General features: G+C 37.1%; 1 protein-coding gene across 8 annotated transcripts in view; it reads left to right on the plus strand.

Annotated features, from left to right (window-relative positions):
- Window positions 1-24144, plus strand: part of RBMS3 (RNA binding motif single stranded interacting protein 3) — a 661354-nt gene that overhangs the window by 390502 nt on the left and 246708 nt on the right. For all 8 annotated transcript variants that reach the window (XM_037525598.2, XM_054692904.1, XM_054692902.1 and 5 more), the window contains exon 5: window positions 14311-14468. In XM_037525598.2, coding sequence (XP_037381495.2) covers window positions 14311-14468 — 158 coding nt within the window. The remainder of the gene's footprint in view (window positions 1-14310; window positions 14469-24144) is intronic.

The following is a 24144-nucleotide window of genomic DNA, read 5'->3' on the forward strand; positions in this document are numbered from 1 at the left end:
TCTGCATCTACTTCAACTAGATTTCTGAAAAACTCAGCAATGGTGCTTGAATTTTGGTGCTAGAATTCCAAATCAGGATATGCACATAAACTTTTTTTAAAATAATGATATTCCGGGCCTCCCCGGTGGCGCAGCGGTTGAGCGCTGGGTTGCGGAGCTGCCCGCAGACTCGGCAGCGCCGGTTCGATCCCCGGCTGCTCCCCGGCCACCGGAGGAGGGTCCCACATGGCGCGCAGACCTCTCCTGCCGCCCGCTGCTCCCCTCAGCAGTGTACTTCAGTCCTTCTGCCTACTCTGCTCCCCGCTCTGGCTCTGGTGAATTCTCTCACCCTCCCGTGCTTCTGACTGTACCCAGTGCTTGTATAAATAAATAAATAAATCTTAAAAATAAATAAATAAATAAATAAATAAATAAATAAATAAATAAATAAATAAAAATAAAATAATGATATTCCTCCCTGAATATTAGAATTGCTTACGATGCCAGATTTTCTTCTTATGTCACTATGTGAATTTAAAAATAGGTTTAATATCCTCTAAACTGAGAGTGTTGTATTTTTCTAAACCATTATTTCTCAAACACGTATGTATGTTAGAATCACCTGTGAGTATAGAGATCTGACTTAGTAGGTTTAGGGTGGGTCTAGGATTGTCATTTTCTTGAAAATGCTCAAGTGTTGATGATTCAAAATCCATGAGTTGATTTAAGATTTACAACCAAATAGACTGAAGGAAACTTGCATATTGTGAGCATTACCCTTAAAAATGTCTTATAAAAGATTTTCCTTATAAAAGAAAGCTTCCATAAAGATAGCCATATTGAATGAGAAGCCAGAAGAGCCAATCTTCTAGCTACAAGTTGAGCAGTGACCTTTGACAAGTCTTTTCTGTCATCTGAGAGAATCTTGGGCATATTTGTCATTCAGGTGCCTTGGTTTTGATGAAAGATTTAATAGTCAAGTGTACTTTTCTGTTTTTCTTTCTTTTGCTTGCAAAGAAAATATGCCTCAAATGTGGATTCTCTGTTTCCTGAATTTTCATCTTTATACCACATTCTTGCTCGCATTTGTTAAAACTAAACAGGCAGATCGCAAAGCTAGTTGTACTTTGAATATGTCAAATTTGAACTATCTAGAGGAGAGTTCTAGGTTTCTGCCTCCAAACTTGGTCCTCCAAGTCTTCTATCACAATAAATCGTAAAAGTGTGGGTGAAAATGCAAATGTCATCACCCAAGATCTTTGAATCTTCCTTTCTCAAAACCCTAACATCTTAGTCATCAGAAGGTATACAACATCTAGCTGTGAAAGAGATTTTTAAATCTGCTTTTCTTTACTTCTGCCACCTCTACTACTGTGATCTGTTGCAACAGTGATTCTGTAAGAACCCATTTCCTATCTCTCTGTGTCTTTTCCAATTTATTTTCCAAACAAATCAGCTCACATCTTCCTCCATTTAAACTCTTAAGTGCCTTTTCATTGCACTTGAGCACAGAACTTCAATTCCCAGCATGGACCAGCGTGTGCGCTGTGTGATCTGGCCCCTATTGACCTTCCCAGTGTCGTTTCAGGCCACCGCCTCCTAACTCACTGTGCCTCTAACAACACACTGTTCTGTTTTCTTTTTTCCTTTTTTTAAAAATTAGTTATTTTTATACAAGAGCTGGGGTACAGGCCAGAGGCGTGGGAGGGTGAGAGGATTCACTAGAGACAGAGCAGGAAGCAGAACAGGGAGAAGGACTGAAATACACTGCTGAGGGGAGCAGCAGGTGAGACAGGAGAGGTCTGCTGTGCTATGTGGGTATCTCCCTGGCCAGCCGGGAATTGAACCCACTCTGCAGAGGTTGCGGACAGCTTCACAGTGCTGCGTGCAACCTGCTGCATCACCAGGGAGGCCCTGTTCTGTTTTCTTTACCTTATGTCCAAGAAGCTTTTTTCCTCTCCTTGATGAACTTGATTCTATTTCCTGCCTGAAAAAAATGTTTTGAATCATACAAATTTTCTGCTATTTCTCTTTTCAGTTAACATGAAATGTATCAATCCTTTCTATATGTAAATTTTATAATATTTAGCCATTGGAGATGTCTTGATCTGATACTTTTTGGAGGGTCACAAGGAAATAAAGATGGAAATATACAATTAGAGGATGCTGTGATTTCTGTCTTCACTGCGCTCCCTGACTTCTTTGATTTCTCATTTTCTCTATGCTCAGAAAGTACAGTTTTCACAGAGTACCTAATAAGTTAAATAACATTACTGGTATCTAGATATATTTTCTCTTAGTTCTATGTTTAATGTAAGCTTCTGAAATCTAGACAGCCACCTATTCCCATAAATAATTATATTTTGTTTCTCACTTATTTGAGAATAAAATAAAGGGAGCACTTGTAAATGTGTGCATCAACTTAAAACAAGAAGACATAAATTTTAAGCATCTATAAAGCATCCTTTTAATTCTCACAATAATCTTATGTTAGCTGTAGCCTTTTCTTTTAAATGATAGAGGATAGAAATTCAAGCAAGTAAACTTAGTACTGCTGAATTATGTGTCTGTATATGCATGTGTGTGCACGTCTTTGTGTTTATAAACTTACTATGTAAGTTGTTCTTCATTGTATTGCCGTCTTTCTTTGTCAATGGAGGCATGTAAATGATTTTTAAGGATCTGTGAGTCCCCTAAGAGAATTCGTAAATGTGGGGCTTTCCATTCTATAAAATCGTAGGCTGTGATGAAAACATATTTGAGATCATCTGGTTGACCAGTTGACGTCACTGTCCATGTCTGTATTTGTGTCTGTTAATCATAGAGTGTTCACCAAGGGGACCTGCTCTCATTGTCTAGTGCTAATGAGGAAAGAATGACTCTAAGTTACTAAGGGAATGAAGTCTTTACAAGCACTGGGTACAGTCAGAAGCATGGGAGGGTGAGAGAATTCACCAGAGCCAGAGCGGGGAGCAGAGCAGGCAGAAGGACCGAAGTACACTGCTTAGGGGAGCAGCGGGCGGCAGGAGAGGTCTGCGCGCTATGCGGGACCCCCCTCCAGTGGCCGGGGAGCAGCCAGGGATTGAACTGGCGCTGCAGAGGCTGCTGGCAGCTTCGCAACCCAGCTCTCAACCGCTGCGCCACCGGGGAGGCCAGGAAATGAAGTCTTTAAGCCAAAGGAAAGCTGTTACCCTGACAAACTCTGCTCAGACGAAGGCTTCATAATAATACAAATAGTGAAAAGTGTTGGAGAAAAGTGTTGAAGAATCAGAATGTCACATGGAAAAAAAGAATATAGCTCATGCACTTCCACAATATTTTGTATTGCAGCAATCAATAGCATATTCACTTTATAAGCAGCAATTTAGATTTGGAAAAACGACAACATCCATGATATTAAATTAATGTTCTAATTAAATTGTATTGGTTATGCAACTTTGCCTCTCTGCAATTTTTAAAATGTTTTGTGTTTAATAGTTGCATTTGAGCTATAAGCAGAGACATTTATACTTCATTATTAAATGATTACACTTTACACATGTTTAAGTTCTCTTTAATAAAAACACCCCAATCAACACTAGGAATCTACTACCACACATATGAAAATATTACATGGTGATATATTACTTTTAGAAGGTGAAGGACTTGTGATGAATATCCTATATTTGAATTTTTAGCTATAGAGAATAATAGCTTGTTCATTTTAGTTTTGCAGCTATTTGAACTATTTTTAAATAACTTCGAACTTACAAAGTTGCACAAATAGTAAAATGACATACTCAGATATTCCACATATTACTCCTCCACATTTGCTTTATTATTTTCTCAATAAACATAGATATACTTGTTATGCTAAAATATTTGAGTGTAAGTCACAGTAATGTGATGTGAAAATAATGTGATACCCCATTACCTACAAATTTTCTAGCTGCATTTCCTAATAACAGAGACATTCTCTAACATGCACAGTAAATGATAAAATCAGGAAATCAACACTGATAGACAAAATGGAAATATCTGATGCACACATCTTGGTCATGGCCTTTGTGATAAACATTGTAGGGCATGGGACCCAGGATACGACTCAGGAACAGTTGTGGCATTTATTTCACATGTCTCTTTAGTGTCCTTTAATCTGTAATTGTTCTTCATCTTGACATTTTTTATAGATTTCAGGCCAATTATTGTACAGAATGCCCCCCAATCTGGCCTGTCTGGTGTTTTCTAATGGTAAATTCAGGTTAAGCATGGTTTGAAGGGATGATCATTGCTGTTATTCTACTGGGAATGTATGCATTGTGTGGGGGGACACCCAGGGACTCATTCTGACTAATTTGATTACCTAAGGTGTGTCTACTGTGTCCCTCCATGAAAAAGTTACTAGTTTCTCCATCTAATTAGTAAATATTTTGAGGGAATTCCTTCAGATTTGGGAAGATTCTTTGAGATTCTGTAGATTTCCTACTTCTCATCAAACTTCTTTGCCATGCACTGATCATCTTGCTTCAATTGTTTCTCTTATGATAGCCACATGGTGATTTTTTGATTCCAGCATCCCACCTACATTTATTAATCTCCTTTAAAGAATTTCTAATTTCTTTAATTATTTATTTTTATAGGAAATGGCCCATGGGTTCTTATGTATTATGGGTCAATGTCATTACTGATATTGTGTATATTTATACTCAAATATTTGAATACAGCTCTAAAAAAGATAAGTGGTGGTTATAAACTAGCTATTCTTTCCTCTTCTCAGTGAAGCGTATCAGCTAATTTTGGGTAATCCAGCAAAAGCTGCCATTGTCTCAATGGTTGGGTACCAGTTCAGCCTCAGTAATTCATAGAAGTGGAACTGAAGGAGCACAAGTCACTTTCTCCTTGGAAGCCCGGAGCATTTTATTGTTCTTAACTGTGCTGAGAATGCCAATGACTCCAAAGCTGGGGAAAAGACTCTTAATGAGTTTCAGCATTTTAATGTACTGCAGGTTCCCAATTGTATGAATTTAAGAAGCTTAGCAATTCAGTATCTTCTGAATAAAATCATTTATTTTATACTCTAAATACTCCCAGGGAAGTCTGAATAACATTGCAGCTTCTTTGGTGTAATACCTTTGGTGGGCTAATTGAATTGAACAGTGGAATTGCTCCTTAAAAAAAAAAAAAAAACCCAAAACACACCACGTGGTTTTGATTAATGAGCCTAGTAATAAATCATTAATCTTTTCAGCTCATAAATGATAGGAAGTGTGTTCAGTTCCCAACTCCCCAAGATATTTCTAGATTCTTTGGCTGATACAATGGCAACATTTAAAGGATCTCATCATCAATTTAATATGCCCACCTCCAGGTGATTCAATATAATGTCCAGTAAATTTGCACTTATGAGTAACATAATAGACCAGTTTATAAATAACAATAATTGTTCTTTTTATGAACATGACTTATGGTTAATGGCCTTTTGAAATCTCCTAAATCTCTTTATTTTTTTAAATTTAATAATAATATAAAAAGAATAAAGAATTACTAACATCCTCCTGCACTAAATTGTTAATATATTGTATCACTGAATTATCACAGTTCCCTCTGAGATTATTAGTACTGTTATTTCCATTTTAAAGTTTGAGAATTTGCTGAGAATTGTTAATTATTAGTCGATGTCATAGAACTGTCAATGTTAAAAGTGTCCATGTCACTATCTGTTGACAGATTATTCCTACATAAACTTTTCTGGAAGGTTCATGGATTAAATTATTTTTGTTGAAATGGTCATCTATAAATAGTTATATATGGACAGCCAAACTGAAATTTGTGGTTGTCTTAGGGCTTAACATATCCCAGGGTTTTCTATTTCAATAATTTTCATACTCATCATGTAACTGAAATACCACAGTAGAAGTAATTTTGATCATGTAAATCACCATTTTGAGGAAAATAGAATTGTAAATAATGGCCTATGTGAGGCAGATATCTATGCTTTTGATGGCATTAATGTGTTAATGAGAAATAACTTTTTATTATTGAAATTAGCTGCAAACTATCCATTAGGCTAACCTCCCTAAAGCAGGCAAGGATCACGGCCTATTATATCTGTGTCTGTGTCCATTCACTCCCTATATAAATGAATAACTAAATAAATGAGAGACTTTTTAAAGCATGTGCAGCTTGGTGGCTGGCATGTTTAATGAGTGGGTGAATGAATCGTCAATAACAATGATGTCAAATATAAGTGGATGATCCACTTAGTAAAGTGTCTTGAGCCAAGCTCTGTAAATTAAAGAGTGACTTAGACTGAGATTAGTGTCGTGACCCTAAATACCTCCAATTGTTCAGGTGTGCTAGTCTCTGAGCTGCGGGGCGCCTGTGGATTGAATAGAGCAAAAAATAAAACAAAAAAAAAATGAAGATGTTCATGTTCCTTTTGCTTTGATCTTGTAGGCAGTCTAGGGGAAACCGTTAACTCATTGTTGAGTTATATGAACAATGATTATCTTGCCCACTGATGAGTTTTAAGAAAGTTTCAATTAATATCTGTGCCATATAAAAGCTGGCAATTATGATGGAATCTCTCTTATAAAAGGGAAAGCGGTTTATGTCATTTGAACATTTTAACCCCCTGTTGTACATCCTCTTTGCTATTTCTCTTCCAAGGCCACAATATTATATAAGAAAAGGATGCAAGAAAATTTACTAAGTTAGGTTTTCTTGCCATCACACCTCTTTCATTCTTCCATTGATTAATCAACTTTATTTTAAATCTCTCTCTTTCTCTCTGTCTCTCTCTGTCTCTCTCACACACACACATATGCACACACACACACACACACACACACTCACTCACTCACTTACTTTTCCTCCAAACTAATGTAAGGATTGTAGACCACCAAATGGTTTACAGCCAATTGAGGCTCCCTTTTTGAAAGACTGGAATCAAATACAACTAGGATGTGCCATCCTTCACTTAGATTGACAGAACTTAAATTTGGAGATGAATTAGTTTCTTTTTTAAGCATGCATGTAGAGTTGACTGCTTCCTCTTCCACTATAACATGTGAAATGTGCATGACTTTACAAAGCCAGTTTCCTGTGAAATTGACTTTGGATGATCTAGGAATAAAAGTAAATTCAAGCAAAACAGCATGCAATGGTACCATTTTATATAGAAAAATGGGTTTTTAAACTTTCAATATATTTAATATATGTTTTTAAAATGTCTTCTTCCATAATAGAGGTTAGAAGAAAGGTAGCAAAGTATGTTTTTCTTAATAATTTGGAAACTTCTGTTGCTCCATTCCCACAAGTAAGATTTAACTTCGTGTCTTCTCTTACTAATTCACTCCCCTAGTTTGACTGGATGATTTCCATTCTTAGTCAGAAACGTAAATTGATATTCTATGTAGGTTTAAATTGAACAACTGTTAGAATCCATCAGGGGTGGTTCTTTCACCTTGTTTTCTGGAAGAACATATGAGACAGCCATTAAGTATACTGTGTGGATGTTAACATTTCAGACCTCTGGTCCAAATAATTTGGGAAGTGAATTCTAGTTGGACTTCTTAATACTGTGTGACTCTGGGCAATTTCATAGCTTCTTATAACCTTAGCCTTCTCACATAAGAAATGAGGATATTAATAGCATACTATTTTAAGTGTTGATTTAAGGAAAAAAGCCATAATGAATTTAAATAACTTTAAAGTGCTTGACACATGGATAAACTCAAACTAAATACGAGATAATATTGTACCATGAAATGGAAATCGTATGAAGTCTATTTTATAAACATGTATGTTAATCCTTCATGGAAGTGATTATTTTAGTGTAAGTGAGCAGTATTTGTGATTTTCATATACTAAAAGTTGTTCAATGTCTATAGGAAATTCAAGTTTAACAGGGTGTCCTGTGTTTTATGAGGTTCCCCTACATTTTTAGGCCATAGTGTTTGCCACATGAGCTCTATTGCACAATTCTAAGAATCACCATTTGTGCTGTGCTCTGGGGTATAATTTACATAGAACACAATGAGAAGAGTTGTCTTTGAGTAGAACTCTATGTCCCTAACACCTTTTCCATCTCACTGAAATATTTGTGTGAATATACATATGAATGTGAAATTCAGGATGTCCAGCTGTTATAGGCAGACTTTGCTTTGTTTCATATTTATGTGTTATAGTGATTATTCCAAAAGAAATTAACAGAACATGAGGGTAAACTTATGGCCATATTTGTACCATTTCCATAATTCTAATGTTTGAAGACCGATCATGCTCATAATCAACAAATCAGGTGGCAACGTAACACCTCAGAGTTCATAGCAGACTGATAAAACAGATATCCTTGGAGAAAATGTGGTGTGATTTGTTTACAATATTGAGTAGTTCTCTATAGTTTTGTTTCCTGTTCTCATTTTTGATTGTCAGGATGCTGAGTACAAAACCATACCAATTTGTGAGGTAGTAACATATCACAATAAAACTATAGAGAGATCTCAATATTGTAAAATGTTAATTTAGCATTTTCTCACAGGAGAAACCATCACGTCAGGGCTGATAGCTGGTGATACTGTGCCTGAGTTCATGAGATGCATGTGGAGGGAGAAGGAAAGCCAGGAATCCAATCTGGCCACCTGTTCCTGGACCACAGGTAATTTCAAATTCAGTCATCAAGACTCGTGAGTCTCATTTAATCATTCACCACTCATCTCAACTCAAGGCTGCTTGGTAATTTATAAATAAAAGCCAACCATAGTCTTAAAGTACAAATGATCATGGTTCAAGTAGCCCTAACCACTTGGTTGGCCTCCACTGAGATTGTTATTCAGAATTAAGCCTTCAACTTGAACTTGATGACCTGAACTCCAATTACCATTGTAGTGCTTACACTAAATCTGAACTAATTAAATACTTCTTTTAAAATATGTGTTCCTTAAGAAAAATTGTTCTTATTGGTTCGTATTTTAGGGAAATTGTCCTCGTTGGTGCCTTGGAGGAAAAAACTTTGACTTGATAACTATGGGAAACTTAGGAAAGATAAATCACCCTCTTTGTAAGCAGAGAGAAAAGACAAAAACAGGGCAACCCCCTTCACCACTTAGCAATCAGGACAGAGGGCTTGTTTTTAGGGGTGAAAGGACACCGGTGAGGAGAGAATGCTGACTTCTTAGCAGTCTTTCTTTGCTTTTCCCCTTTGATCTTTAATATATTACCTAGTACTTAGTTTTCTGGTGCATTTCTTTTAAGGGAAAGATATGCCTTTTATTTCACTTGGAAAAGGCCTTGACTTTATGGCTGGTATGACAGTCATGACTCATCATGAGTCCTGGTTTTTCATGACAATACAGATGTAACCAAATTAAGGCCTTATATTACCTAAGATTCTGCAGAGAAACAGAACCAATATACAGATTGTTCCCAAGTCAGCAAATAGGAGATCTGGGAAAGTCCATGATGTAATTCCAGTGTGAAGGCATCAGATAAGAATTTTCCCTAAACTCAGGGAAGGATCAGCTAACTTTTCTGTTCTCTTTAGACCTTCAACTGATTGGACGAGCCTGTCCACATTAGAGAGTATGATCTACTTTATTATGTCTATAGATTCAACTGTTAAACTCAACCAGGAAACATAATCACATATACATACAGAATACTTTTTAATTACTACTTAGGTATCCCCATAGTCCAGGAAACTTGACAGATATACTAACCATCACATTTATGTATAATATAGAAGCTAGTATGACCAGAACAGCGTGTTTCCTGCTGGTTTTCTCTAGAGGTGCTGTAATCACTATGACTACCCAGCAAACATCTGATAATATTGCTAGGTGGGTGAAACATCTTTGTATAATGTTAGTGTTAAGCTAGTTCTAAAATCTCTGATGTATTTGGGATACCTTGTTAACACAGGGGACTCTGGCTCCTGTTTGTTTCTGTTTTCAGGGTTAGAAAACAGCATTTCATTTTTATTATTATTAATTTTTGAATTGCAACAGCATTTAAAATAGACCATTCCATGAAAAAAACAATTGCTTATTTGTCTCTCCATTGATTTTCCTTTCTACAAGTGAGATTCAATGAATAAAACTATCTATGGGCAATCTTCAGAGTTGTACCTTAATAGAAAGACTAGACCAGGCATCAAAAAATATCACTTAGAATGTTGTTTACCCACTTACTGGCCATGTGACCTTGACAACCCTTCTAAGATGTCAAAACTAGTTTTCTCATTTGAGAAACAATGCTATAAAGCCTCTAATACTGAGTTCTAGCAGATGGCAAAAGAGAAAAGATATGCCAGCTTGGTAGTTTCTATATACTAAAAATCCAAGCTAAGGGAGGTCATTTTAGGAAACAATTTTTTTTCACAAATTCTTCAGTGAAATGACAGGTCACTCCTACCAGTAGCAATGGAAATGGGGTGCCTCCCTTGTGGTCTAGTGGTTAAGTCTCACTGCTATCACCCCTGTGGCCTGAATTCAATCCCCAGCCAGGGAGCTAACCCACATGGTGTAGCAGACCTCTCCTGTATTGCCCACTGCTCTCCTTGGCAGTGTATTTCAGTAGATCTACCTGTTCTGCTCCCCACTCTTATTCTGGTGAATCATCTCATCCCCCAAACCTCTGGCCTACACCCCAGTTCTTCTATACCAAAATAATCTTATCAACAGCAACAACCAAAAAAAAAAAATTGAAAGGGAACTTACCGAACCTTTTCAGAATCTTTTAACAAAAATTAATAATAAATCAAGAAGTTCCTGTAATTGATGTAATAGATATATTAATTGTAGTTATACTTTTACAGACACATCTGCTACAGAGTACCCATTCAGTGACTATAAAATGTTAAATAAAGCTAGGAACTCTTTAATTTCATTGGCCCTATCCTGTAGTAAAAGCTAACTGAATATACACAAAGTGAATCTAATAAGAAATGTAAAGATATTTATATTTCCACTAATACTCCTTTGAACTGGAACCTGCTTTCTACTGTTTGTTAGATTTTAAGATTAAAAGTGGTATCGTGAATTAAGAACATTGTACTAGATATAAAAGGACATGGGTTCTGTTTCTAGTCTGTTACTAATTAGCTTAGTGACCTTGAGTAAGTCATAACCACCTCTTCTAGCTTCTGGGGCTTTTTCCATCTGTTAAATTATCACATTGGATAAGAGGTTACTTTATGTCCATTCTGGAGATAGCTGGTCATGAAATTTAAGTTAAAAAGTATTTTTAAAATGTTCTCTTAGATTTCAGTTGTCATATGAGAAATTTTTCTGCCAATTTAAAAGGAAAAAATGGTCTTTGGTTCATAGTGTCAAGGAACCTTTAAAGTGACCATCCATTTACATAAGTTAAATATATAAATAAAAGTTATATTTAATATAAATATGTGTTATTTTAAGGTTCATTCTATGCAGAATTGAAAGTCTATTGGCAAGTAAATGCATCTATTGAAACTGACACCGAATTTCAAATAAATAACAGTAAATAACACTGCCAAACAGTATATTCTATGAACACAAATTAAGAAATGACACCATCCAATGCTATATTGTCTCTGTGAATACAAATTAAGGAGTTGGCCTTGTTGTCTGAATTGGATTCAGAAAATAGCTTACTGAGCAATCCCTCATGCACTTAGCTCTGTGTGTTTATTGCACACCATTTTAAGAAGCTGCACCGCATTTGCAATTGGGGAATTTGGAAATGGGCTTGGATTAGGATAAACTGGTACACTGCTGCCTAAAAAAAAAAATGGAAAGATCTGTGCAGTACTCTGGATAGTAGCCTTGGTTGCTTGTGGTTATTTAGCCTCATCAAGGACAAAGGGTGCAGAATGTTGGGTCAGTTCTAATCCGTTCATGGCACAGCCCAGTGCTGTAGGCTCCTATAGTGGAAAGCTCCGAGTTAACACAGTATCTCCCAGCAGTGGGACATGTATCTTTTAGGAACTTGAGTCGATGAAGGTGTGTAGGATATCATCATAAGAAAACTGTTCTTAATTGCTTTTTAATTCTTATTTCTCCAAGAGAAAAGGCTACATGTAATGCTAGTATGCTTCTAAGCCTTTCTTAATTATGAATCTCCGTTGTTACTAAGAGAGTCAACCACAAAGGTCAAAGTCTTTTGCACACAAATAGTATCTAGCTATATTTAATGACATTGATTCATTCCCTGTATTTTACAGTAACCTATTTATACTAAATAATACTGATTTATTTATGCTGCAACCGAAAGTTATCTTTTTAAATGAGTTTCCATAATCCCAAAGTATATTGATATAAAGAAAACATGTAAGTAAATAAAATGATAGTCTATAACTGGCAAAAAATGCTAAGATGGCATACAAATGATTGAAGCTTGGGAAATATTGGACTTGTGGAAGATACAGTGAATTAGAAATTCAGAAACTTGGTAGCTGAAGCTAATTCTCACCCTTTCACTAATTATCAGATTGTCTTTACGCAAAATGATAAATTTTTCATGCCTTCATTTCCTCATTATCCAATAAATAGAATGATACTTGCCATATATGAAGTGATGATATGAAGATTAAAATTAAATGAGTAGTGATATACTATAAAAATTGAAGGTTGTGTGTACATATGGTTCATTATGTATCTGAAACATCATTTTTCTTTTCTTTTTCCACCACCCCAGCAACTAACATGAACGTGCCATTTAGGAAAGGATAATAGTATCTCTGTTTCTCTCTAGGATCATGGCATTAATTAGTGGGGTGTGTGTGTGTGTGTGTGTGTGTGTGTGTGTGTGTGTGTGTGTGTGTAAGATAGAGGGAGAGGGTTAGGGGAGTAGGAGAGGGGATGAAAGATTACAGTTGTCCAGTTTCTACATTCAATTACTCCTAAATGCTAAAACTGTATTGCTGGATTCTGATAGATTATGTTTATTGTTGCTATTTTCCATGGTGATAAAAAAACTTAAAAACTAAACATGTTTAAAATATGAAAACTCTAATAATAAATCTCATTCATATCAAAGCTTAATAAAAATATTATGACCCATCTGAATATTTAAAGCTGTTAAAAATAATGGAGATCAGTTTCATACCAACATTGTTTCTTGACCTGAAATAATATTTGGAAACTTGCTTAATGTTATTTTTTTTTCATTGCATTGAAAACCTCAAATTTTTCACAAAAGCTGATATTATCTCTTCAGAAAAGATATTTCGCTGTTACTATTATCATTTCCTATATACTTCAGAATTTCTTTTTCCAATTTAATCTCTTGCTATACTTGAAGGTGGTTGTTTTGTTTAAAGTATAATGATTCAGTTAAAATCTGATATATTTTGATGTGCATGATTAATCATGTCAGATTTATCATTAAGTTTAATTTTGATGCATATGTACAACTAAATTCAAACTTAGTTGTATTAACTTGTGAGAAATAGAGAACATTCATACTCAGAAATACTGCTAGCAGTTGTGGTTTGGTTTCCCATTCTATTAAGCAAAGTTTATTTAAGCAATTGCTGCTGGTATAGAAAATGATAGACATCATAATCTCATTCGGATGTGTATATTCATGTATCCTCTAGGACAGTGATTCCCAAATTTGAGCAATCATCAAAATCACCTGGAGGGCTTATCCAAACACAGATTGCTGGCCTCACTCCTGAGCTTCTGATGTAATATTTCTGGGGTGGGACCTGAGAATTTGTATTGGTAGCAATTTCCCAAGGATGTGAAACTGATGCTGCTGTTCTGGGACCACCCTCTGAAAACCAGTGGTCTGGTGGAGAGCAGTATAGCAGAACAGCGAGACCCACAGACACTGGCAAAAGGCCCAGATTTCAACCCTAGCTTTGACACCATCTGTGTAACTTGGACAAGCTAGGGATCAATTTTGTACACTGTAAAATGGTAGCAATTATATTGATGAGGACTATTGAATGAAATAGTGCATATTAAGTGCTTAGAACAATGTCTGCTCACTAGAGAACTCATGAAATGCAATGTTAGAAACTAGCAGTGATGGTAGTTTGAATGATAATTGAAGCAGATTTAGTGGTAAAAGAGAAAAACATGCCCTTTACCTTAGTTCAATTGCAGTAACTGTTTATTAGTTCTCGCTGAGGAAAGAGGGCCAGAGAGTTTGATTTCGATGGATGACATTATTTTATGAGAATCATTTTGTGCAAGAAGTGAATTCTGGGAAAAGAAGAAATGCCTTTTGTGAAAGAATGTTCAAGAGAGAAAGATCTTCCAAGAGACTGGAATCTAGATTGCATCTCAAGTAAAAGTTTATCCATTTTGTCGTAAGTGTCTCAGTATTCGAAACTCACAGCATTTGTTTCTTTCTTTCCTTTAGCAACAAGAGCAAGATCCAACAAACCTATACATCTCGAATCTCCCCATTTCTATGGATGAACAGGAACTTGAGAATATGCTGAAACCCTTCGGACATGTCATTTCCACAAGAATACTAAGAGACGCCAATGGCGTCAGCAGAGGTGTTGGCTTTGCCAGGTAAAACACTCGTTTGCCTTTCTTTATCTTGTCATATTAATTCTAATGTCTTTGTGGCAGTGGGGCTCAAAGCAACAGAATATTCAAAACAAACAAAGAAGTAGCATATTGAACTCATTATCTGTATCTTTCCTTCCAGCCAAAAGAATCCCGATGTAATTATGACTATGATATTCTTACTAAAATATATACGGGTAACATTTATATGTGTGTTGGGTCATAATGATATGCATAGACAGACCAGTTCTCAGTCCTTTCTGCACCTGTAGATCAACCAAATCAGGTTCTGCCAGTTTCTGCCAGGGATAACAAATGCCCCACATCCCAAAGAGCCCATGTGGTGAATAAAACATCCCAATATTTTTGCAATGATTTTCCAAAGAACAAGATAGTAGGAAGAAGAGAGGAAAATTTGGAGAAGCTGGAAATGTTGGGAAATCCCAAGGACTCCAGAAATATAACTGGAGGTCAAGGGGGTATTTGCATATAAGAGGCTCTAGCTGTGCGTTTTCGGATGTTTTACTCAGAACAGAGAAAGGAAAATTGCACTTTTATCCATTGTCAGAAAATGAAGGGTAGTTTTCATTTTAACTTTAAGAGAATGTTTACAAAAGAGGAACGCAGCCAGGAGTGGAGTTAAAATAGTTGTACCTGCTGTGCTTTCATGAAAAACAAAGCTAAAGAAACCACAGAGACAAAGAAACTGCTCAGTGACAGAGAAGAAAATTCAAGGCTCTTCTCCATGGCCGGCCGGATGCATTTATGTGTCTCCAGCTGACTTAACATGCCTGAACAGATGAGTATCGGTGTCAGCTGGAAATTCACCTATCATGGACAAGCTCGTGTGCCAATGAGGACTCCTTCCATCCTCTGGAAAACCATCCCACACCATCTTCTGTTCACCTACTTTGAAAGATAACAAATTGTAATGTGAATGTTAGCTGCTCTGTAATATCCTAGAGGTCATGGACCACTTTCTTACAATGTTCCACACATAGCAGATTGGTAGCCTTGTGTCAGACCCATGCTTGATGATTTGAAGAGAAATAGCAGAATGAAGAACCTTTCCCTGATCAGTATGCATGCATGAGGCATTCAGGTACTCAGAAGATTGCTAATGTTTGATTTCCATGGTCAAGGCAGAGCTCATCACACTACCTGGATCTCAGAATTTTGCCAACACTGCCATTCTTATATAGCGTGCAGCCTGCTCTCAGAAGTCTGACCAGGAGGGGAGTTTACTGAAATGACTGCCATGCTTCAGTTCACACAGTGGACACTTGCCTTTGTGTCTTCACCCACCTCCAGCCCCCACCCTCAATGCTCTCTCTAACAAAGTACTTCCCCTGCATTTATACTCCTGCTGAGAAGTGAACGTCTTTCAAATTGATCAATAGAAAAGCATTTTCTAAGACAATCTATGATGATTTTTTTTTAAACAAAGAGTTTGGGGCACAAAATATTTTATTTTGCCAGGGCAAGCATAACAGATTATAGCAAAGTGGGTAACTAAAACCCTGGATATGTATCTTATCACAAGCTAGAGACTGGTAGTGGAAGATCGTGGTGTCAGTAACTTTGGTTTCTCCTTGTCTTCTGCCTTGTCTGTGTCCTAATGTCCTCTGCATTAGGTAGATTATTCAAAGGGCCCACCCATTGAATGTTATTTTAATTGGATTACTTCCTTAAAGTTTTAGTCTCAAAGATGGTCACATTCTCAGTTACTGGTGATGAGTACTTCATTTACTTGGAAATGTAAATTTGGGGGAGATACCATTCGACCCATAACACATAGACAGGGCCACTCACTCCTCTCACTTTGAACTTCTCTATATACTTTGAGTTTGCTTAACGTGAAGCATATTGGTTTTAAGTGCAGCACCAAATACCGCAAACTATAAGAGGCAGAACTTAACTCATGGCATATGGCATCATGAAAGAGGGAATCCTACAAAGGTGTTTCTCTTTAAGAATTGAAGAAGGAAGAGAATTTTTTTTTAAAGATTTTTTTATTTATTTGTTTGTTTGTTTATACATACAAGCACTGGGTACAGTCAGAAGCGCAGGAGGGTGAGAGAATTCACCAGAGTCAGAGCGGGGAGCAGAGCAGGCAGAAGGACCAAAGTACACTGCTGAGGGGAGCAGCGGGCTGCAGGAGAGGTCTGCATGCCATGTGGGACCCTCCTCTGGTGGCCGGGGAGCACCCGAGGATCGAACTGGCGCTGCAGAGGCTGTGGACAGCTTCGCAACCCAGTGCTCAACCACTGCACCACCGGGGAGGCCCAAGAATTTTTGACTATTGTTCTATGCCTACTGTGAGTATAGTGTCTCCCTCTTTCAACACATTTTACATACAGAAGTTGCAAGTGATTCTTTGGAAATGTAAATCCTATCATGTCTGCTTACATCACTTCTGCATGGCCTGAGTGCTGGCACTTACTGACCTTGACCTCCCCAGCAGTGTCCCTGACCTCATTGTCTCTAATATGCCTCACTTTCCTTGCTATCTCTATTCCTGTCTCAACTCCTGGGCACAGCTGCCCTTCATGACTCTTACAACTTTCCATGAGACTTTCTCTCTCTTCCTCCTAGTCATCCCTAGATATTGGTTTAAACATCCTTTTTACAAAGAAGCTTTCACTAAACTACAATTCCAACCTTCAGACAAAGTTAGGTGGTCTTACTACGGCTCATATCAAAAATATTTTTATAAAATTTATCAAAATCATAATGCATTTACTATTTAATTTTGCCTTTATCCACTGGATTATACATTTCCTTAAGTCAAATCTCATTTTTTATGGTTGAGTAGATAGATATATGTGTAGGAGATTGTATAGATGCCTTTCTGTACAGTTCAAGAATGACTAAGCTCCAAGCAATGGTCTTTTAAAACATGGAGTTTTGAATATGAATTAGCAGGCACATTCCAATACTGAAACTTAGGTCTCTGTACTCTAAATCATGTATTTTCCAATTTCAGAAAGTGGCATGTGGATTGAAGAGTAAAACATAGGTTCAAGTCAAGCCAATGATTTCTTATGCGTAAGAAATCAAAAGAAAATATGAATCTGACTTTCTTTTATAAGAAGCCAAGAAACTGACATGGGATAAGTATTTCATCTTCCATGTATCTCAGACCTGAAATTCCAGAGAATAGGATCCCACGTGATTTGCCTAATTTAATGGAGTGAGAAAGTAATTTTAGCTATTCCATATGTAAGTAGCTCTGCCCAAATTCTGACTTCCTCACATTTTAACATTTGCTCTGCATTTGCTCAAACAACTATGACTATTGCCTTTGCTAACTTGATCATGTACAAATTAAAGCTTGTACAAGTTTTCCTCTTTTTAACACATTATCCTCTTTTTTCATTCAGTTTCCTCTGAAGCACAAGATAGAGATAATATGTGTCACTATTTTCTCAACTCTTTCAATACAAAGTTAATGTTAACAGTGAGTGGATTACTTGCAGTGGATGCCATGGGCAGAGGCCCTAAAAGTCTGGTTTTCAGGATGATAGCTTCCGCATCCCTGGGTTAATTGTTTGTCTCCGTCCTTCCTCAAAGGTGAAACATACCTCCTTCTTCTTCACATCTATCCCAGCACCTAGAGTGTTGTCTTACACATAACTAACCTTCAGTAAATTTTTGGTGATCAATTAATGAAACACTTCTTGTTTGGTTTGGTTTGTTGTTTGGTTTTGGACTAGAATGAGATGCAGGAAAAAACATTTAATGATAGTATGCTAATTCTGAAATGGATGTCCTAGAATATTTGAGAAAACTACAGTAGCATTATTGCAACTAATATTGATTTGTATATTATTTCTTCCTCTAAAATTTCAGTGTCATAGGTATTATTAAAAAAAAAATAAAATACTTGTTCCATTGGGAGAATAGCCAGTCTGTAATTTTTAGCCTGTACAACCTAGAAAAGTACACATATGCTGAGATTTATGACTATCTCAATTCACAAAACCTGAGTAATTTATTCAGCAAGCCTCACTTTGAATACTACTGTCGGTCACTCCTCTCCACCAGATGTGGACCTTGAGTCATGTGCAAGAGATCTAAAATTCCTTCCACTAGAAAGAAAGCCCTCCATTATTACTTGACCTGCAAGGTATACATTGATTTTCTTTGATAACCATATCTTCAAAGTAAAGGTAGTGGGCCTCCCTGGTGGCACAGTGGTTAAAGACATAGCACTATCAAGCTATGGCCAGCCACTACAAAATGAGTTTTATCCCCAGCCAGGGAACTAACCCACATGGTGCAGCAGATCTCTCCTGTCTTACCTGCTGCTCTCCTCAGCAGTGTATTTCATTAGATCCGCCTGTTCTACTCCCACTCTGTCTCTGGTGAATCCTCTCACCCCCTCCCCCCCGACCTCTGGCCTGCACATCAGTTCTTGTATGAATAAACAAACTAATCTTTAAAAATAAGTAGTATCTTCATTTTATATTAAAAACACTGAACTTCAAAGCATTGATTTGAATACCGGTAGGTGCACAGACAGCACAATTACAAGCTTTACAAAGTTCAACAGCACTAGTGTATGAAATTACAGGCATTTTATTTTATTTTTATATGTTTTTTTTTTCCCTCTTTTGTAACTTAAAACAATTTTGTAAGATCCACCCCCATCCCTACCCCAGGGCAGCATTTTATAGCCAAGTTGTAAATCTCTGAAAACAGAAGTTTCTGGTGGGAATGCTGACAGTGGAGAGTCAGCCCCACTACTGCAGAGCTAGCGGGTGCCAGCAGACTACCTTGCCTTCAAGGGTGAGGATCAGAGCGTAAATCAGCCCCAGTCTGGAGGGACATGACTGTGTTCATGTTATCCATTTCCCACTCCCAGAAACATGATATCGTTTGTCTAACAAAAATCACATTGAAGGAGTGTTATGAGAAGCTGGTAAAGAATGACCCAGAGTAGAAAAGGGATGGGGGTAAGCATTCACAATTAATCCAGCTTCAACATCTGGGAACACAGAACCTCTTTAAGAAATGCATTTACTGTCCCCTGGTGAGCTAAGGAGCGTGAGAGTCTGCTCAGCACAGAGACCTTTGTGTTCTCTGGTAGTTTTCGCCCCTCTGCACTACTCTTAATTTGATTCTCATGGAGTTTTGTTTGAATGACTTTTAACATATGGGCAGCCCTGTATCCCTCCTCTGCCTAGAGAATGAGCAGGTTTTCAAATAAATAATTTCAGTTCTTTCTTTTCATTAAGGAAAAAATTTAATTGTGGATCTAGGCAGACAGATATTAGTCTGAATTTTACAAATCAGTAAAAATAGACTAAAATTATATTTCATGTGTTCTTTTAGTGATTTTGAATAGCTTTGAAATTTTATTGATTCACCATTTACTGCCCAAAACTTCTTACAACCTTTCTTCTCCTTCCTGAATTAGGCAAAGACTGATCCAGAATAAACATCAAGTACAAGAATTAAAAAAAGTATAAAGAAAATGGCAATGCATTTGTAGGCAAATATGATATTTTAAAATGACCATCAAAGTTATCAACATGTATTTTTATTTTCTGGAAAGTGTTTTAATCATGTATTTTGTGACTCCGTCTTTGTTTTAATTGCTCCTTTTCTATTTTGATAATTTTTTTACCAGTACTATCTTAAACCTCATGGAACCAGGAAATCAACTGTGAAAAAAGAAACTCTCTGAAATATAAACTTAGTGATTAGCAATCTCCAAACTACAGCTGTGTTTGCACAGACAGAAGTTACAATTGTGTTTGCCGAGATTGAAGAGCGTAAGGGCTGTTATTCTTTTCTGTAATTTTAATTCCACTCTCAATTGCCAGCAGATGTGATCCACTAGAGAGTAAACTCCTGGTCCACCTTTCAGCTCCTTCATCTTTGTTTTTGTTTTATATGTGTGTTATAAGTGTAATTTAATCTCTTTCTTCACATTTCCTCTTTGTCTTTCTTTATGCAGAAGAAAGTCATGATCATAGCTAGAGAAGATCAAACTCTGCTTGTTTCCCCATATATTTGAAAACTTGGTTTTCAGAACTCAAACCAGTCAACTAACCAAAAGGATTAAATTATACCAAATGGTCTATTATTCCGAGATCTCCTGAGTTCAACTCTTGTTCTATGCATACCTTTATACTAATGTAGAGGAGAAAATTGTTTTATTATTATGAGATTGAAATGACTGGATTCCAAACACTGTTCTCTATGGAATGGGAGGAGAGTTCTAAACTATTACTTATTCATGTAAAACTGAAATTGGGGAACTTTGTTCCCTCCACATTTGGAAATGTGACCATCCAAAATCCTCAAAGTCTCTAAGACCAGTTTGCTTTGTAGCTATTCTAGCATAAACCACAACAGGGACTTTTGAGTCATCTGAAGCTTTGGGGACAATAGATAGATTAGATAGATTGTCTGCTTTCACCCAATAAAAAAGAAAGATGGAAGTATCACTTGGCCTATAAGAGTGAGCCTCTTTTATCAGTGTCTTTACTACTCTCCTCTTTCTGTGAGTTGAAACAACCCATAGATTCGCTCTCTGTGGCTACAAGTTAGAAATAACTTAAAATTGCATTTTAATTTTCACTTCCTATCTGTGTTCTTGGACCAGTTACTTAAATTCTCTGAACCACATTTCCTGATATATAAAAATGTATCCATTCATTCAGTTTGCCCAGTAAATATATCTCAGAAATACCAAAATGTCAGTGATTGTTTAAAGGTGCTATTTCAGAGGTGTTCACAAAAGAAAAATGCCTGCTTTCATGAACTGACATGCCACTGGATAAGTAATAAGTATACAATCAAACAAATAGTAAAATGCCCAATAATATCAAATAGCATAAGTGCAATAAAAAAATAAACAGACAGGTGAGACAGAGGGATGGCAGAATGAAAGACTGGAAGTCAGGGACAGGAAAGCCCTCTGAGGGCCATTTAAACTGAGAAGCAAATGATAAGACAGACAGCCCATGAGAGTCTCTTGGTGGGGCTGGTAAGGAGAAGAGTGACCTGGGTGTGGAGAAAGGGGAGTAGAAGAGCTAAGGTGGGGCTAGTTTGGCATACTTAGAAATCAGAACATAGGCAATGTCATTTTTATCATAGAGGAGAAAAAAGGAGACACGATAGATAATATTATCTAGAAGAGAAATACATGTCTTAAGTGAGAGATGCAGTTCCCACAATACATTTTTCTTGAAACACACAGCCTCCAGGGCAATACTGTTTCTCAATTGGTGATGGATTTATGATAGAGTCATCAGAGTACTGACTGCAAGCAGAATTCACCCCAAATGATTCAACAGAAAGAGACTAGAGAGAAGAAGTATTTATAAAATTTTGGCAGAATGAAGGGAACTGACAAAGGGAGGCTGAAATATCCAGAGATGAGCAACACAAGGAAGTTTTTATCAACCTCAGAGCTGAACATGAGTATCAAGATGCTCCTAGATCCCAGCGATACCAAGAAACTTAGAGGAGGGACTAACTGGAGGAGCTGTAGATAGGGGACAGTGTTCCTCCTGGAAGAGAGACAGAGTGTCCCAAGAGACACAGAATGAGGAAGAAGTGGTCAGACTCCTCTTTGCCCCCACCACGCCCCCAGTGACTAAAATAAAAAGCTGTCAGATAAGTCAGCTGGTTGGGATGGAAATAGCAGCCCACATGTGCTCTCAGAACCAGTTGAAGTAGATTAGTGTAGGTAATCGGGAGAGGAAGGATAACATGAGGCCAGCAATGGGATTCCATCTCTTTGAAATAAACTACCTTAATCAAGAATCAAGACACAAAGTTTTATTCCAGGCTTATATACTAACTGGTGTGTTGTTATGATTTAAATCATAACATAAATGACCAAAATATATTATTCATAAATATTCTGGTCTTCATCCTGTCACACAGACCCCTAATCATGGAATTTTCTGAGCCAATAGAGCAATGGAAGTATATTTTGTCATAATATCTGGTCTCCTGTTTTCAGTTCCTCAGTAAATTTCAGAGCCATAAAAGTTTAAATATCTTGTTATTTTTAATTAGGTGTGTTATTGCAGGTAACTTTTTGAAAACACCTGAGAATGGGGTCTGGCAGCCAAGGTAACGGATATGAATGAAGGGCAGAATTTTAACCTTACCCCATGATTTCCTGAGAGGGAGGAGCTAGAGGTGGCATTCAGTTGCCAATAGTCAATGATTTTATCAATTACGCCTGAACAATGAAGTCCATAAAAGCCCCAAAGGAAGAGCCTTCAGAGACCATCCATGTTGAACATGATCCCTTCCACATGCTGACTTTTGTGACCCCAAACTCCACTCACAATGACAGAAACTCCCTTGTTCCATTTCTGGACTATGTCCTATGTTTCTCTTCATTCAGTTCTTGATTCCTACCCTATAACTTGTTGATATAATGTGCTGCGTACTATTTTAGCAAATTAATTGATCTTGAGGAAGGGATTGTGGAACCTTTGGTTGATGTTCTGTCAGAAGGAGATTGTCTGGGCTTATGATGGGCTCTTCCCATCTGTGATCAGTTAGTCGGAAGCACAGGTAATTGCCTGGGTCTTGCAGGCTGTGTCTGAAGTGCAGGGCAGTCTTGCCTGAGTGAGTCCTTAACCTGCGGGATCTGGTGCTACGTGGCGCTAATATAATTTGTCAGAATTGAGTTGTGTTCTCCAACACCCTGCTGGTGTCTGAGAATTTCTTGTTGATGTAGGGAGCACCTCCACACACCTGTGGGAATGGGGTCCAGGAACCCACCTTCTAGGAAGCCAACCGCAGTCTCCTAGAATTCGTTTCTTCATCTCGCCAATGTATAACTATATGTCTGAGGCTATTTCCAGAAAACGAGTGATTCAAAAACTCTGCTGTGGTTTTTCATTTGTTAAATCCTGCTCCTATTTCCACATCCTGAAAGGGATGTCTTAGTTTTATTATTTTTAACGCTGAGCAAGACATTTCCAAAATTTCTAAGTTTCTCAGAGATGCCACCGAGTTTCACTATTTGGCATGTATTATCCTAAGTATATCAAATACCAGGCAGGAGTAAAATAAATTTCAAAACTTATGAAGAAAGTTCAATTCATTCACCCATCTTTGTTCCTGAGACTCACTACCCGTCCTCCCATTGCAGTGTTTTAAGAAGCAAATAATATAATTTGTTTTTGAAATGTCTGAAGGAGTACACATTGTAGTACTTAGAAAAACCTTTTAATGTTGATCCTTTGCGTAAATCTTACCGGAAATGAGGACTGGCTTGCGACATGGAGTTGCCAATAATTTGTACATAGCCTGTGATTGCAAAACCACAAACATTTCACAAGAGTGGAAACCTCTAATTAACCATAATAAAGGACAGGGTGAATTTGTTTAAAACACATGGTTAAATAATGTTTATTGCTTTAAGATCCTAAACCAAAAGGTTCTCTGTGGAGGTGAGATAGGTAGGCAGCAAATGTTTTTTGCAAAATGTTTTTAAACTTCTATGTGTTAAGTCTGATCCAAAACATTTTACTAATACTGGATTAGACTCTCATCTGATGTAATTTGCCTGTGGGAATTGTATTGGCTGTGAAACTAGCTCCTCTTAGTAGCTGTTGAAAAAAAAAAAAAAAAGTAAAAAATACCACAATTCTGTGGTACATTTCGAATGACTGCAGCCAGGTTCCTAGGCGCAGAG

Source organism: Talpa occidentalis, unplaced genomic scaffold (genome assembly GCF_014898055.3).
Source record: "Talpa occidentalis isolate TD23 unplaced genomic scaffold, MPIMG_talOcc4v2.1 talOcc4.10, whole genome shotgun sequence".
In the NCBI taxonomy this organism is placed as follows: domain Eukaryota; kingdom Metazoa; phylum Chordata; class Mammalia; order Eulipotyphla; family Talpidae; genus Talpa; species Talpa occidentalis.